General features: G+C 37.6%; 1 protein-coding gene across 1 annotated transcript; it reads right to left on the minus strand.

The window, feature by feature from the left end:
- Positions 1 to 5,169: 5,169 nt before the first annotated feature.
- LOC122136382 (gastrula zinc finger protein XlCGF26.1-like) lies at positions 5,170 to 5,631 on the minus strand. The gene has a single exon (XM_042719320.1). It carries the CDS (start codon positions 5,629 to 5,631, stop codon positions 5,170 to 5,172), a length of 462 nt encoding a protein of 153 aa, XP_042575254.1.
- Between the last annotated feature and the right edge of the window lie 8,017 nt (positions 5,632 to 13,648).

Consider the following 13,648-nt stretch of genomic DNA (forward strand, 5'->3'; position numbering starts at 1 on the left):
ACAAGCCAGGAAAAACTTCTTGTCCACAGCGCTGACACGTGAAAAAAAAAGTGTCTTCCCTCTCCCTCCGGTGTGAGCGAGCAAGTGAGTTTTGTGAGATTGACAGGCCGCTGAAAACCCTCCTGCCAAGCATCAGGACCACTTGGTGTAACTTCTCTCCTGAAGTGGACCTTCATGTGAACTTTGTAGCGTGCTCTTTTGTGGTGAAGCTCTTCCCGCACAGCAGTGCCGTGAAAGGCTTCCCTCCCTCCGTAGTGGATTTTGGGCGTGTTCCCGGTCAGAACCGTCCTTCGCTGTTTGTAGCCTCTTATCCGCACTGGAGGGCAGTGTATGGTCTTTTCCTTCCTCCGGCGAGTGAATCCGTATGTTGTCCTTCTTGCTCTCCTGAGCTCGGGAAGCTCTTTGCACACTGAGCGTGCACGTGAAAGGCCTCCTCTCTCCGGTGTGAATCGCGAACATGCATTCTCATCCTCCTGAGTTTATGTGCAGCTCTTTTCCGCCTGAGGACCGGTGAAAGGTCTCTTCTCCGGTGTGGATCTTGAAGTGATGCTCGTAAGGCTTTTCTTTGGCCAGTGCAGCGTCATTTGGCGCACTGATGGACAGGTGTATGGTCTCTCTCCGGTGTGTTCACCCTGGTGAGCCTCCATGGGGTGTCCCTTACGTAGTGAACCGCTTTCCACACTGCGCGCAGGTAGAACTAGCCCTTTAGAGCGTCCCGCTCTTTTTTGTGAATCGTGCTATTTCATGTCTGAGGGAACTAGACAGACGTTTCCCGCCCCGCTTACTAAAATCATGACGATTCCTGATCTTTGCTGCTTTCTCCTTTCACCTCATTCGGTTCTTGACTTTCTTCTTCCCCTCTTCCGTCAGGTCCTACTATCAACAACAACAACAATGATTTCAACACATACGAAAGGAGTTAGAAAATAAATCGCACCGTAGAGTTATATTTGGATGCACTAACACATTGTCCCATAAAGAAGTGATCTATAATAACTAGGGCCTGGTCAATTTAACCTGTTGTAGAATACGCGGTTGACTGTTTGTGCTATTAATTCCATATGCATTTCAAACTGATTAACACTTTAATGCATCATCACCCACCCAGACCTGTCACATCATCTTTTGTTGGACATGCCCTTGCGGATGAACATATTATGTTAGCTTATATTTCCAGACACAATAGTGTCTTTTCTTTACCCAAGTTGTGTCAACTGCAGCAATGCTGAGACAGACACAAGCGGCGTTTCTTGGTGTACTGTGAAGTCAGCTGTATCTTTCAAACGAAGCAAGTCAGTCATTGCTTCATCAAAGACCAGCTGCTCGAGTTACAGGAAGTGCATACTAATATACTAATATTACTATGTTTTATCGAATAGCTTTGCTATTTGGCAAAACTTACAGATATTTATCTAAACTGAAAGCAAGTCGCTTTGGCTTAGTTCCTTTGAATGCATCAGTCCATTTGAACAAATCAGTTGAGTGAAATGACTCCAACGTTATTCCATAAAAAAACCATACGCATGTGTTTATCCTTACTTATGCAATGTTTGATTTAATGTTTAGTAAAATGTTTATCTCTAAAGCTAACATTTCTGTATGTCCTAGTTCAATGCTTTCGTCACTGAACAGAATGAATATGACTTTTAAACGATCGATCTATTCGTGCGAGGGGTAATTTCCTAGCCACAATTGATGTATCTATTAATTAAATGTACACAACCATGTAATTAATTAGATTTTAATCTTTTTAAAATGCAATCGCTTGACAGCTCTAATGTAAATTACTATAATTGAGACTTTTAGACCATTTTTTAATGGCATTTTTGCTGCTGTCCAAGTCTTTGTTTACCTTAAGTGCTCGTAATTTTTATTAATGAAGAACTCAAGGATGATCACCAACCCTCAATCTGTTCTCTTTCTCCATCTCCGCATGTATTATTCTGCTGCATCACGTCTCTCCTCTCTCACAACTCCATCTTTCACAGTAGTATGTCAGATAATAGTAAGGTTAATTGATAAGCAGATTTTCTTTGTCTGTCGTCACGCGAAGAAAGAAAACAAAAGGCGAGATATACTGGAACCTCGCTAGCTACACCCATTTCCAGCCATATATGTTTCTAATATTTTACCGAAACGATATACTGTCTACCATATAAAGCTGCATGTTTCGCAATTTATTTTCCGGGGGACAGTATCTATTAGATCTAATAATCGAGCATAACAATCGTGCTCTGGAATACTTTGGTAAAACGCTGAATCCACGCTGTCACCGGTTTCTTATCGTTTTCGTCGCACACCTTAAGCCGCATATTATTCCGTTTAAAAAGCACAAAAACCAGCTGCTCGATGGGATTTTTCTGTCAGCCTGCGGCGCAGCCCTGCGAATGAGCGGTCACTGGGCCTAAAACATTTGTTCGAGCTCCTCTGTGTTCGTTTTGTAAAGGTTTACGGAACGTTTCTTAAAGCAGAATTAATATGTTCCCGTAAAACGTCCTTGTATTGCGCGCAGGAACGTGTTCCAAATATTATTTTCAGAAACCAACAACAGAAGGTTCTTATAGCATTTGTCAAAATTAAGAGAATGGAATGTTTTCTCTAATGTTCACATAAGGAAAAAAAAAAAGGTTCTGTTAATACATGAAAAAAATGGTGTTTTAAAAACACTCAAAAGTAACGTTTTTTAGTAATGTTGTCAAACAGATAAAAGAATGTTCGTATAACATTTCACATAAACAAGAAGAAAATTAAAACAAAACTGAGTTTTTGAACATTTAAAAACATTCAGTAATATTGTCTTCATAATAACTTAAAGGGATGTTTGCAAAAACGTTCTTAGCAAATATTTTTGTTAGCTTGGCTGATGGAGGACTCATCTTCTAGGCATGGGGCTGTTGCTGAAAGATACAGCAGTGTGAAAGCATATCTCATTTACTTTTTATCAGGAAATAAAGAAAAACTTTACTTTTAAAAGTTGAAGTCTTTATTATGCATTTGTTTATGTACAAATTAAGTGATAGTAGCAGGTCAAATCTCTGAGCCCAGCCTGCCAAATCTGCAGTCTTTTTAACTTTCAAACTGAGTCCATAATCTGATGCGAGTGCTACATTCTACAAACCTGATGAGAAACAAAACTCATCCTGATCTGGGTGTGACCTGAGGATGAGCCACATTTTTCATTTTTGTTTTTTTGGATGAACTATCCTTTATCCTTTGACTTATCAGACAAATTATTACATCATTATCCAAATACTGATACAACAGAAAGTTAGTTTATTCGATTAATAATCATTGACTTATGGACTGAAGAAAGATATGTGTGCTCCACTACATCCAATTATATTTCTGTATGTACTTAATAATTCAGATGATGTACATTTCTACATCAAAGTACATAAAACCATCTCAGAGAATTTAAACTGACGGACATCAGTTCCTCTGTGTATGTTTATTTGTTTTTTAGGAAATTGCACAAAAGCCTTAAACAACGGTCCCGATGAAATTAAGAGAAAATTTCCTTTTGAAAAATAAAATCACAATGCATACAATTTGTTTTGATTTTGAATGCAGACCGGTAATGTATGAGATGATGACCGTCTGTACAATATTTTCTGAAAGAGAGTAAAAGATTGTGCTGTATTCCTCATTTGGATAAAAACGTCTGCTAAATAAATCACCGCAAAAACGGGAGAGGAAATTGGCTGAATTATAAAAGTGCTCTAGTAAAAGTACTCCCAGTCCAAGCACACATATACATCAGTATGTGTTTTCTGATGGACAAACCTGTTAAAGCCACAAAAAACTCCAACAAAATAGAGGAAAGGATGACTTTGGCTGGATGTGAATCTTTCTTAAGGCGTCTGAAAGTACATATGTACAAACTTTCACTTTTTCACTTATTAACTAACTATACTATGTGCATTTGTACATCTTTTCATGATTTTTTGCAAATAAAAACAAAGTAGGAATACAGAAATCACAACTAATTTCCTTCCACAAACACATAATAATAGACAGCTGTCGACTGATCTAGTTTTTTTAAAATGATCTCATTGAAAGTATTTCCAGTTCCCCATGGAATCTGAAGAACTTTGATGAACAAAATTTCATTTTTAAGATGTAGATAAATAAATAAAGACACTATTGGCATTGTTTGACGAATGCTATCACGTGCACAAAAAAAAAAGGTGATTTTCAAGAATGCTGCTATTGAATAATACAATAGCATTCATAAAATGTTTTGTAGCCTTCACAGAATTCCACATACTTCCTTAATATTCTTTAAGGTTCCCAAAATGTTATTTTAGAGGACATACTGTACCGTGTTGGATTTTCAAGGTGAATCTCCTCACCAGTGTTTGGGAAAGTTACTTTCAAAAGTAATGTATTACAATGTTGCGTTACTCCCAAAAAAAACGAATTACGTTACTTTGTTACTTTTTATGGAAAGTAATTGCGTTACGTTACTTTTGCGTTACTTTTCAAATCTGGGTAGGGCTTGCTCGCTTGTTTTTTATTATAAAAAGTTTTCTACAATTGTTAGTTGACTGGCAAGTCACACAGCTAACAGGCTATTTGTTTACACTGCAAGCCGAACTCTCCCATCTGCGTTCACTTCACACGGACAAGCCTACACCTGGAGGTGAACCTCCTCCCTGTCTTCAGCTTTGGACAAAGCCTTTTTTAAATGTTTTTCCCTAGATTTCCATATCGGCTGAAAGTCTTCCCGGCAGGAAGGACAGAGGGTAACGGTTCGTTCTCTCCGGTGTGAACTCTCTCGTCGGATTTTCAGTGCTCCCGACTGAGTGAAGCTCTTCTCACAGTGAGAAACACTTGTAGGGTTTTTCTCCGTGTGGATCCGTTCATGCACTTTCAGTTCACCGCGGCTAGTGAAAGTACTTCCACAGTCCAGACACACGTGGGGTTTCTCACCGATGTGGGTTTTCTGATGGTCTTTAAAACCCGTTGAGCCACAGGAAGCTCTTCCCGCAGAATGAACACACTGTATCGCCGCTCGTCTTCGTGAATCCTCATGTGTGTTTTTGAGGTGAACGGCCAGGAAAAACTTCTTGTCCGCAGCGCTGACAGTGAGGGGTCTTTCTTTCTCTCCTGTGTGAGAGAGCAGGTGAGTTTTGAGATTGCAGGCCTCTGAAAAACCTCCTGCCGCAGTCAGGACACTGGTGTAGCTTCTCTCCTGAATGGACCTTCATGTGTCTTTTTAAGCTCCGCTGATGTGTGAAGCTCTTCCCGCACAGCATGCATGTGAAAAGCCTTCTCTCCAGAGTGGATTTTCATGTGTTCCTTCAGACCTTCCTTCTGCGTGAAGCTCTTTGTGTATTGAGGGTGGGTTTTAGGCTTCTCTCCGGAGTGAATTCTTAAGTGTCTCTTCAGATCTCCTGAACTGGTGAAGCTCTTTCCGCACTGAGAGCACGGAAAAGGTTTCTCTCCGGTGTGAATCCTTATGTGCCTCTTAAGATCTTCTTGACGTGCAAAACTCCATCCACATTGAGGACAGGTGAAGGGCTTTTCTCCGGAGTGGATCTTGAAGTGATCCTTAAGGCTTCCTTTGCAGGTGAAGCTCTTGGCGCACTGAGGACAGGTGTATGGTCTCTCTCCCGTGTGGATGATCATGTGGATCTTCAGGTGTCCTTTACGTGTGAAAACTCTTTTCCACACTGAGAGCAGGTGAACAGGTTTTTGGCGTCTGCTTCTTTGAGATGTTTCTTGTGATTGTTTTATTATCGTTCTGTGAACACTACAGACTGCTTCGCATTTATGAACTGATGAGGTTCCTCATGCGGATCTTTCTGCTCCACTTCATTCAGCGCTGGACGTTCCTCTTTTCACTTCCATCAGGACCTAAAACATGTTAAATTGTCCAGATCAATTCAAGAATGACAAAGTAAAATGTAATCTAAAAAATGCCATCTGATCTGGTGTATATATAGATGCTATAGTTTGGTGTATTTTCATTTAGATGCATCCCAGCTAACAAAAATTACATTCTAAGAATGTTCCCATTGAGGTATAAAAATGTTATTGACGAACATTCAAAACATGCTAGTTCTAGTAGTTTTAAAAAACTTTTTTTCTTGGTTATTATAAAATGTTAAAGGGATAGTTCACCCAAAAGTAAAAAATGACAGTTTCTTTCCTCTGCTAAACACAAAATAAGATATTTTGAAGAATGTTTATAACCAGACAGTTGAAAGTGGTCACTGATTGCCATGGTACGGAAAAAAACTACTATGGAAGTCAGTGACTACCATCAACTGTTAAGTTGGCAACATTCTTCAAAAATTTCTTCATTTTCAACAGCTGAAAGAAATTCATACAAGTTTGGAACGATGTGGGAGAATAAATGATGACAGAATTTTAATTTTTGGATGATTATCGTTTTATGGGAACATTACATTTGGTTCTCTTGATGTCCCAAAAGAAATAGTAACACTTTTAAAAACATTAGATGAATATCCAACCTATATGTTTCAAAAAAAGTTTCACAAATAGTGTATAAAAATGTTTTTTTGTGCTAACACATTTAAACATGATTAAAAACCAGGTAACAACAGGTTACTGTTCGTAACCCCAGTTCTCTGAACATCGGAGGAGAGATCCACCAATGGTAAGCGCATCCGCAGTCTGACTTCTGCAGAAGCATCCAATTGCACCAAAGTCTGGCTTAACAGACAGCAGCGCGTGCCCAATGGCAGGTACGGGGTTACGAACAGTAACCTATTGTTCTCTTTCATCATCTTGTGTTTGAGATCCACCTATGGGAGAGATGGACAGCTCCCCGGTTGCCCAATACACTCCGGCATCACCTTTTTCCCCATCTGAGTCAGAGACTCCCAAGTCGATGCTCTGAGTAGCTGCCACCTTAAGCCTCTGATGCAGAAGCTTCTTAAGGGAGCACTAAGCAATGGCTACAGTTCTCCAGGAAACCAATGGCTTCTTGAGCGTGTTTAAGACCCATGCAAACCATGCAAAAGGGATGGGAATCCCTAGCGGCGATGAGGGCCGCTCGCGACTGGTTATCCACGGGGGTAGCCGGATTCAATTTCGAAAGCGCCTTTAGTCGTGGACAGAAGGTGGAGTTAAGGAAAAGGCGATGTAAGAGGCGGGTAGCCTAGCAACAAATGCAAGCGTGGGCGGCTTGCAAGATAAAACAGCTAACCTGGTAAAAACGACACAACGAGCTGTGAGTAATTTTCCAGAGGTCGCGAGAAGTGCACGTCACCTGAGGAAAGGCAGCGCCGCTAGGGGCTTTTATGCGCTCGGTTAAAAAGGGCGGTCCCTTACCTGCCATTGGGCACGCGCTCCTGTCCGTCAGGCCAGACTCTGTGAAGCTGGATGCCCTTCCCATAGGTGTATCTCGAACACGAGATGATGAAAGAGAACTCTGAACGAACATTCTATTCATGCTACTTGAGAATATTTGCTCGTTACATTTAGAGAACCTTGCCAGAACATTTTGGAAAAAAAAAAAAAAACCCTTCTGTTAGTTGAGATTCTGTATATGATTTTTTACTAAAACGTACTGTTTCATTTCACAGCTCCAGTGATTTTCTAAGGTCTAAGTGTGTGAGAATTTGTTCACTGTGAGCAGTCATTATTTTAGAATAAAAAATGATCACCAACCTCTCTGCTTATTTTCTTCCTCTTCCTCTCCGCATGTTTCTTCATCACTCATGTCTTCACTCTTCTCTTTAACAAACTCCATTTTCACAATAATGTCATGCAGATCTCAGCTGTTAAACCTGGGTGTTTTTCCCTGCCTGTTTGGAAGCCAGACTGTGAACGTTATGAAGCACCGATGCAAAATGAATCCCTGTTCCTAATGCTCGGATGCGCTTTACTGTCATAAACGATGCGCTAATTCCGAGACCAACAGCATTTTACAAAAAGCATTACTATATCATATTATGGCGATGATGATTATATATACATTAAGATAATATATGCATATACGTTACGCTGAATGCTTTCAGTAATACTGCAATGCATTTGAAGCACATTTGTGAATTACAGGAAACTACTTTAGAATGTTCTGTAACTATTCATGCATCTCAAACCGCAAACACAAACCTGCCTTCAGCTGCAGTCTGAGCGCGTGACGTCACACGCTGCGCCCATCGCAGCACTCGGCGAAGCAAAATAAAAGTCTTCATCAAATAATAATAATAATAATAAAAGTGTTTGCTGGCATATATTTAAATTTTTAAAAACTTCCAATAATATGTTGATCTATCAGCGTTATAAGAGCAGGGGCTACTACGTCAATATAAGGTTTTTCTTTCTTCTCACATCATCCAGTAGGTGGCGGAAATGCACCGATGTTGTTTTGCAAACTGCTGTACATTATAAAGAAGAAGAGTGGCAAAGCAAAGTGTGTTTTCTAAACAATCAGGAGCAACTCCAGATCAAACAGCTGAGCTCTGAGTGACATTACTGTAGAGATGAGAATGAGAAAGAGTAAGATACTGAGGAACAGAGTGGTTAATGATTCTTCATTAATGATTATTAACAGCATGTCAAGGTTCATTCAGAGTTTGTTTAGAAAGCCATGCTAGCAGAGAAGACTGGAGAAGAACTCATCTCTGCGTCTCAAACTTTAATTTAATATTTCCCTGCCCCTGTCAAAAGACTTGGTCAAATATATTTAACTTTTTCCTCATATCCCACACACTTTTGGACTGATGGTAAACATGAAGCTGTTGCCTACTGATGAGTTTGTTTATGCAAGTAAAATGAATTTATTTTGTTTGAGTTGTTCCATTTTTTGTTAGAATCTTGGGCTTCCTAAAATAAACATGTAATTTATGGACAGCTTTTGAACAATGACAGCCATCTGTTGTGTAAAGCCAGTTGCACCGTAAAATAAATGAAAATGAGTATTTCATAGGTTTAAGAACGCAAAAAAAAAAAATATTTACAGTACATTAGAGAAATTACAATACTTCTACACTTGAAAGAGATATTTTGAATTTGGGCTGCATTTAAACCGCTAGCTGTGAGCAATTCATGCTGCACTTTTTTATTTTGAACTCATCATACTTCGAAGATGAAGACTGGTTTTGTGGTCTAGGGTCACATATACATATACATATACATATACATATATGTGTGTGTGTGTGTATAAAATTAAGATAACACTGTTATTGTGAATTCATCAGGCCAGAACAAGTGTGTCATTAAAATGTAATATCATGACAGACCAATTTAAAAAAAATTATCTACACTACTTTCATACCAAAAACAGTGTGAATATTAAGAATATATAAATATACTGACAGTCCTAACACAATGTGTTCTCAAATTCACCAAAAAAGTGTGTGTGGGGTAGCCAAACATAGAAAATGATCAATATTGACTGATTAATCAGCCTCTCATTAGTATATTTATACAGTTTACTGAGAAAGCAACGGAGTGACTGAAGCAAAGTTTCAACTTAAAACAACAAGAAAGGCTGCAGCAATATTATTAAAAACTAAGAGAACAGTTAATGAAATACAGCCAGAAGACGTGCATCCTCATCAGAGGAAATGTTGGACTGTTCAAGGCTACCATAAATTGGAGCCGTGGCTCCAGGGCCGCTGCTGGCCAAATGGGTGCCCTAAGCAGGATAGTATTGTTGTGCCCCCTTCCTCAAATATGAACCAGAAAAAAACCCCGCCTACTATAGAGGTGAAAATAGAACTTTAATAAAATAAAAATGTAAATAAATTAATAAATTGTATTATTTACAAATTACAAATGTAGCTCTCGACATTTACCTGTGGCTATAACTTTATTATGACACTAATTGATTTTATAGTCTCAAGCATTCAGAAATCTTGAAAATTTAAAATTTAGTAGTTTTGCTATGGTAATTTAATGGTTTATTTTTGTAAGGGTTGTGATATCCACGTTTTTTTGATGAAGAAATTATGAAGGCTGTGTCATCTATAACAAAAAGATGGCAAAAAATGAAAGATTAAGTGAATATTTGAATTAAATGTTTGGCCAATAGCCTAAACAAGGATTTGATCCTCCTGTAAGTGTAGCAGCAGCAATTAAACTTTAGCTCCCTTTACAGGCATTCGTAATAACATGTTATGTATAAATTGTTTATTTTTTATTAGCCTACATTATGTATTTTAACAGTGTTATTAACCAATCATTATTGTCTCATTGTTTTTTATATAATGCATTTTAAGTCATTTTAACGGCTATTGATGGCTTAGGTCTGTCCTTATAGCAACAACAACAACAAAAACAACAACAACAAAAATATTACAGTATATTAATACTTCTTTGTAAATTATTATTTGAAGTAACAAAACCATGGTTAATTTGCAGTTACCATGGCTACAAGAACGATGTTATTGATAAAACCATGGTTAATTTTCGTAAGGGAAGCTGGTAAGTCAGAGAGAATATTAGATGCGTTGGTGGTGGTGAAATTATTACTGACATTAAAACTCCTTATTAAGGTCAACAGCCAAAAAAAATAAAAAAATAAATAAATAAATAGATTTCACAGGAATGTGCCTGAAAGTGATACACGGACCTCGTTTTTACCTAAATGATTTACAATTAATTTAATAAATATTAAAAATGTATAAGGTGTGCATTATAGTTGACACCTAGATGAACACATTACAGTTGTTTTTATGACTGTAAGTCTTTCTCCTCAAATGCTATTGAGCTTCAAATTTGCGTTTGAGCCCATTCGGTTGTGAAAAAGTAGCATTTACATATGATTTACAGTTTATTTTAATAAATATCAAAAATGTAAAATGTGTGCATTATAGTTGACACCTAGATGAACGATTACAGATGTTTTTATGACTGTAAGTCATTCTCCTCAAATGCTATTGACGTTAGAAAAGTGTATACCAATATCGCATGTAACTTTAGAGACGGTCCCTAAATTTGCGAATATCGAACATCCAACGTCAAGCCAATTTTATGCCTGTTTTTTTTTTGTTTTGTTTTTTTTTTTCTGCGCCGGATGTCTGATGTCCAGACATTATGAACATTAAGCCGCAAACATGTGGTGGGAGCGGTCGCGAGCGCGGATGGGGGAATGGCGGAAGGTTTTTTTTTGTTTTTTTTTTGTGCAACTGGGATGGTGTCCCCCTGGGAGTTGGTGCCCTATGCAGACTGCGTACTCTGCGTACAGGGAGCGGTTAAAAGACTGAACATACAGTATAAATAATAGTCTATAGAGTGCTGTAGGGATGATGCCATTTTGTAGGCCAACTCAGAAGACAATAAAATTTTTTTCACTGGCAACAACATTTATGAACTTGTTTGAGACACTTATTATAGCAACAGGCTTTTTCAAGACACGTTAAAAAAAGGCAAAAGAATGCTTAGGACTCATTCCTGCAGCAATACATAGTCAAATTCAAAACTTGACAACTAGGGATGAACTGATACTAATTTTCTCCACCGATTACGAGAGTCGATACTGATGGTTAATAGCTGATACTGATAGCCAATTCAAAATGGCATCTGTCAAAGCCAATAGTTTGGTTTTCTTAAGGAAAACATATACATGTACACTATGTAATTATTACTATGTAATAAAAATTATATATTATATATATATATATATATATATATATATATATATATATATATATATATATATATATACACACACACACACACACACACACACAGATACATACAAAATTTATTTATATAACGTACTATGCTATACGTATATATACTATTTATATATGATTTATATTATAGGTAAAATAAATTATATATTACATATTTCTTAAATATATGCATGTGTATGTGTGTGTTTATATAAATATACGCAGTACATACATATATTATGTAAACACAAACTTTTATTTTGGACGTGATTAATTGATTTGACAGCACAAAAAAAAAAAAAAAAAAAAAAAAAAAAACTCTTCCAACTAATGTTGTAAACTAACTTTCTCATTTAGTACATTATTATATTATTAGAGGTTAAAATTAACAGCAAAACCCAGACTATTATGTATTAACATTTATTGTTTACATTTTGTGTTAAAATGGACAAAATACATGTTCTTGATGTTTTGCAGTCAGAAACGTTTTCTTGACAGGATATAATCGACTTTGATTATCGCATTTTTACATTTTGTGTTAAAATGGACAAAATACATGTCAGTGGGACCCTAACAATGACCAAAAAAAAAGGAATAAAAAGTAACTTTACTTACAGCCATGTCAAAGAGTTATTTGTACAAGTCTTTTCATTCTATAAATGATCTCAAAGCAGCTTTACAGAAAACTGTGTCTTAATGTCCCCAAATTCAAATGCAACTTTGGTAAGGGAGAAGAAAAAACTGTGAACATCACTGTGAGGTTTTAAAACTGAAACAATGCCAAACTTGCATCTATTTTTCAGATTCTCACAACTCAAAAGTGAAGCTGGGGAGAGTACAGTATGTGCACCTGAAAGACAAACTCCAAAAATATTAATGGGAACTAGCACAAAACCATTGGTTAGATTCTGTTAAGCAGAAAATAGAAGAACTAATCTAATCATTCCAAAAGCCCCTCTACTCGACTTTCCCTGCTTCTGTCTTCCCGAATCACCCTGATGACACGATCACTCCCAATTATCAAGAGAAACTCTGAATGGCGGCGGTTCTTCAGGGAGCCACTTCACCACAGGCTAACGCTGGTAAGAAGCTCCAGCTGGCAGGAGGTGAGAGATCTGTGCCACCTGCAGGAGAACATGTACTCTGGAAAAGAAGGAGGTCAAGAAACGAGGGGGATTTCAAAGACCTGACCCTTAAAACCTGGTTGTTTGATTAACACCGTGCCCCAGCTCTTCATTTATAAGACATGCATGCTTGCTTGAATGCCGAAGCATAGAATTAAACTTAATAATGAGACTGGACTGCTTAGATAACTATTTAATTGTCAAACTCTCCAGTCCATTATTTTAAGAGCTTAGTAATTAAATGGATTAATTGGCAGCATAATGAGACAGTGATTGAAGTGCTTTAGTTATACTCCTGTTCATTGTTTGAGGATGAAGAGTTATTTAAGATTTTGAAGCCCACATTAATAAATGTTGGTGGCCTGGTAATATCAAAATCAAAGTATTTTTATAAAGTATGTTCAAGCTGATTCATGGAGCATTTGTATATCACTTTAATGTATACGAGCTAATGAGACTCCAAACAACATGCAACATAGCTTACAGAAAACTAAAGCAGTTCTCCTGTTTACGCCACTTATCAGTCTGACAGTGTTTTCACTCAAAAAGTTATTTCTGCATTATAAACTCATCCATCAACAACAGACTGAGAGTGAGTGACTGCGAGAGAGAAAAAAATAAGCGAGCGAGAGAGCTGTATAGTACTGGCACCAAACCCAGTGTGTCCTGCCAGCAACTACAGCTGCTAAACAGACAAATACACTTCAAATACAACACAGTTAGCAATAAAAATACACATCTACACTGGCAGCCAGACTTTTAGCCTTATTAAAACAGCTTTAAATGTAATAATATAATCATTGCTCATTTTTTAAACCACATCAATATCAGCAGCAGCGTTCCCCACGCCATGAACGAAACATGACCGGCCAACAGGAAATTGCTTTATTATTAATTCTGCATCTTGCATAAAAACTGTCCTCTAGC

This window comes from Cyprinus carpio, chromosome B2 (genome assembly GCF_018340385.1).
Source record: "Cyprinus carpio isolate SPL01 chromosome B2, ASM1834038v1, whole genome shotgun sequence".
NCBI lineage: Eukaryota > Metazoa > Chordata > Actinopteri > Cypriniformes > Cyprinidae > Cyprinus > Cyprinus carpio.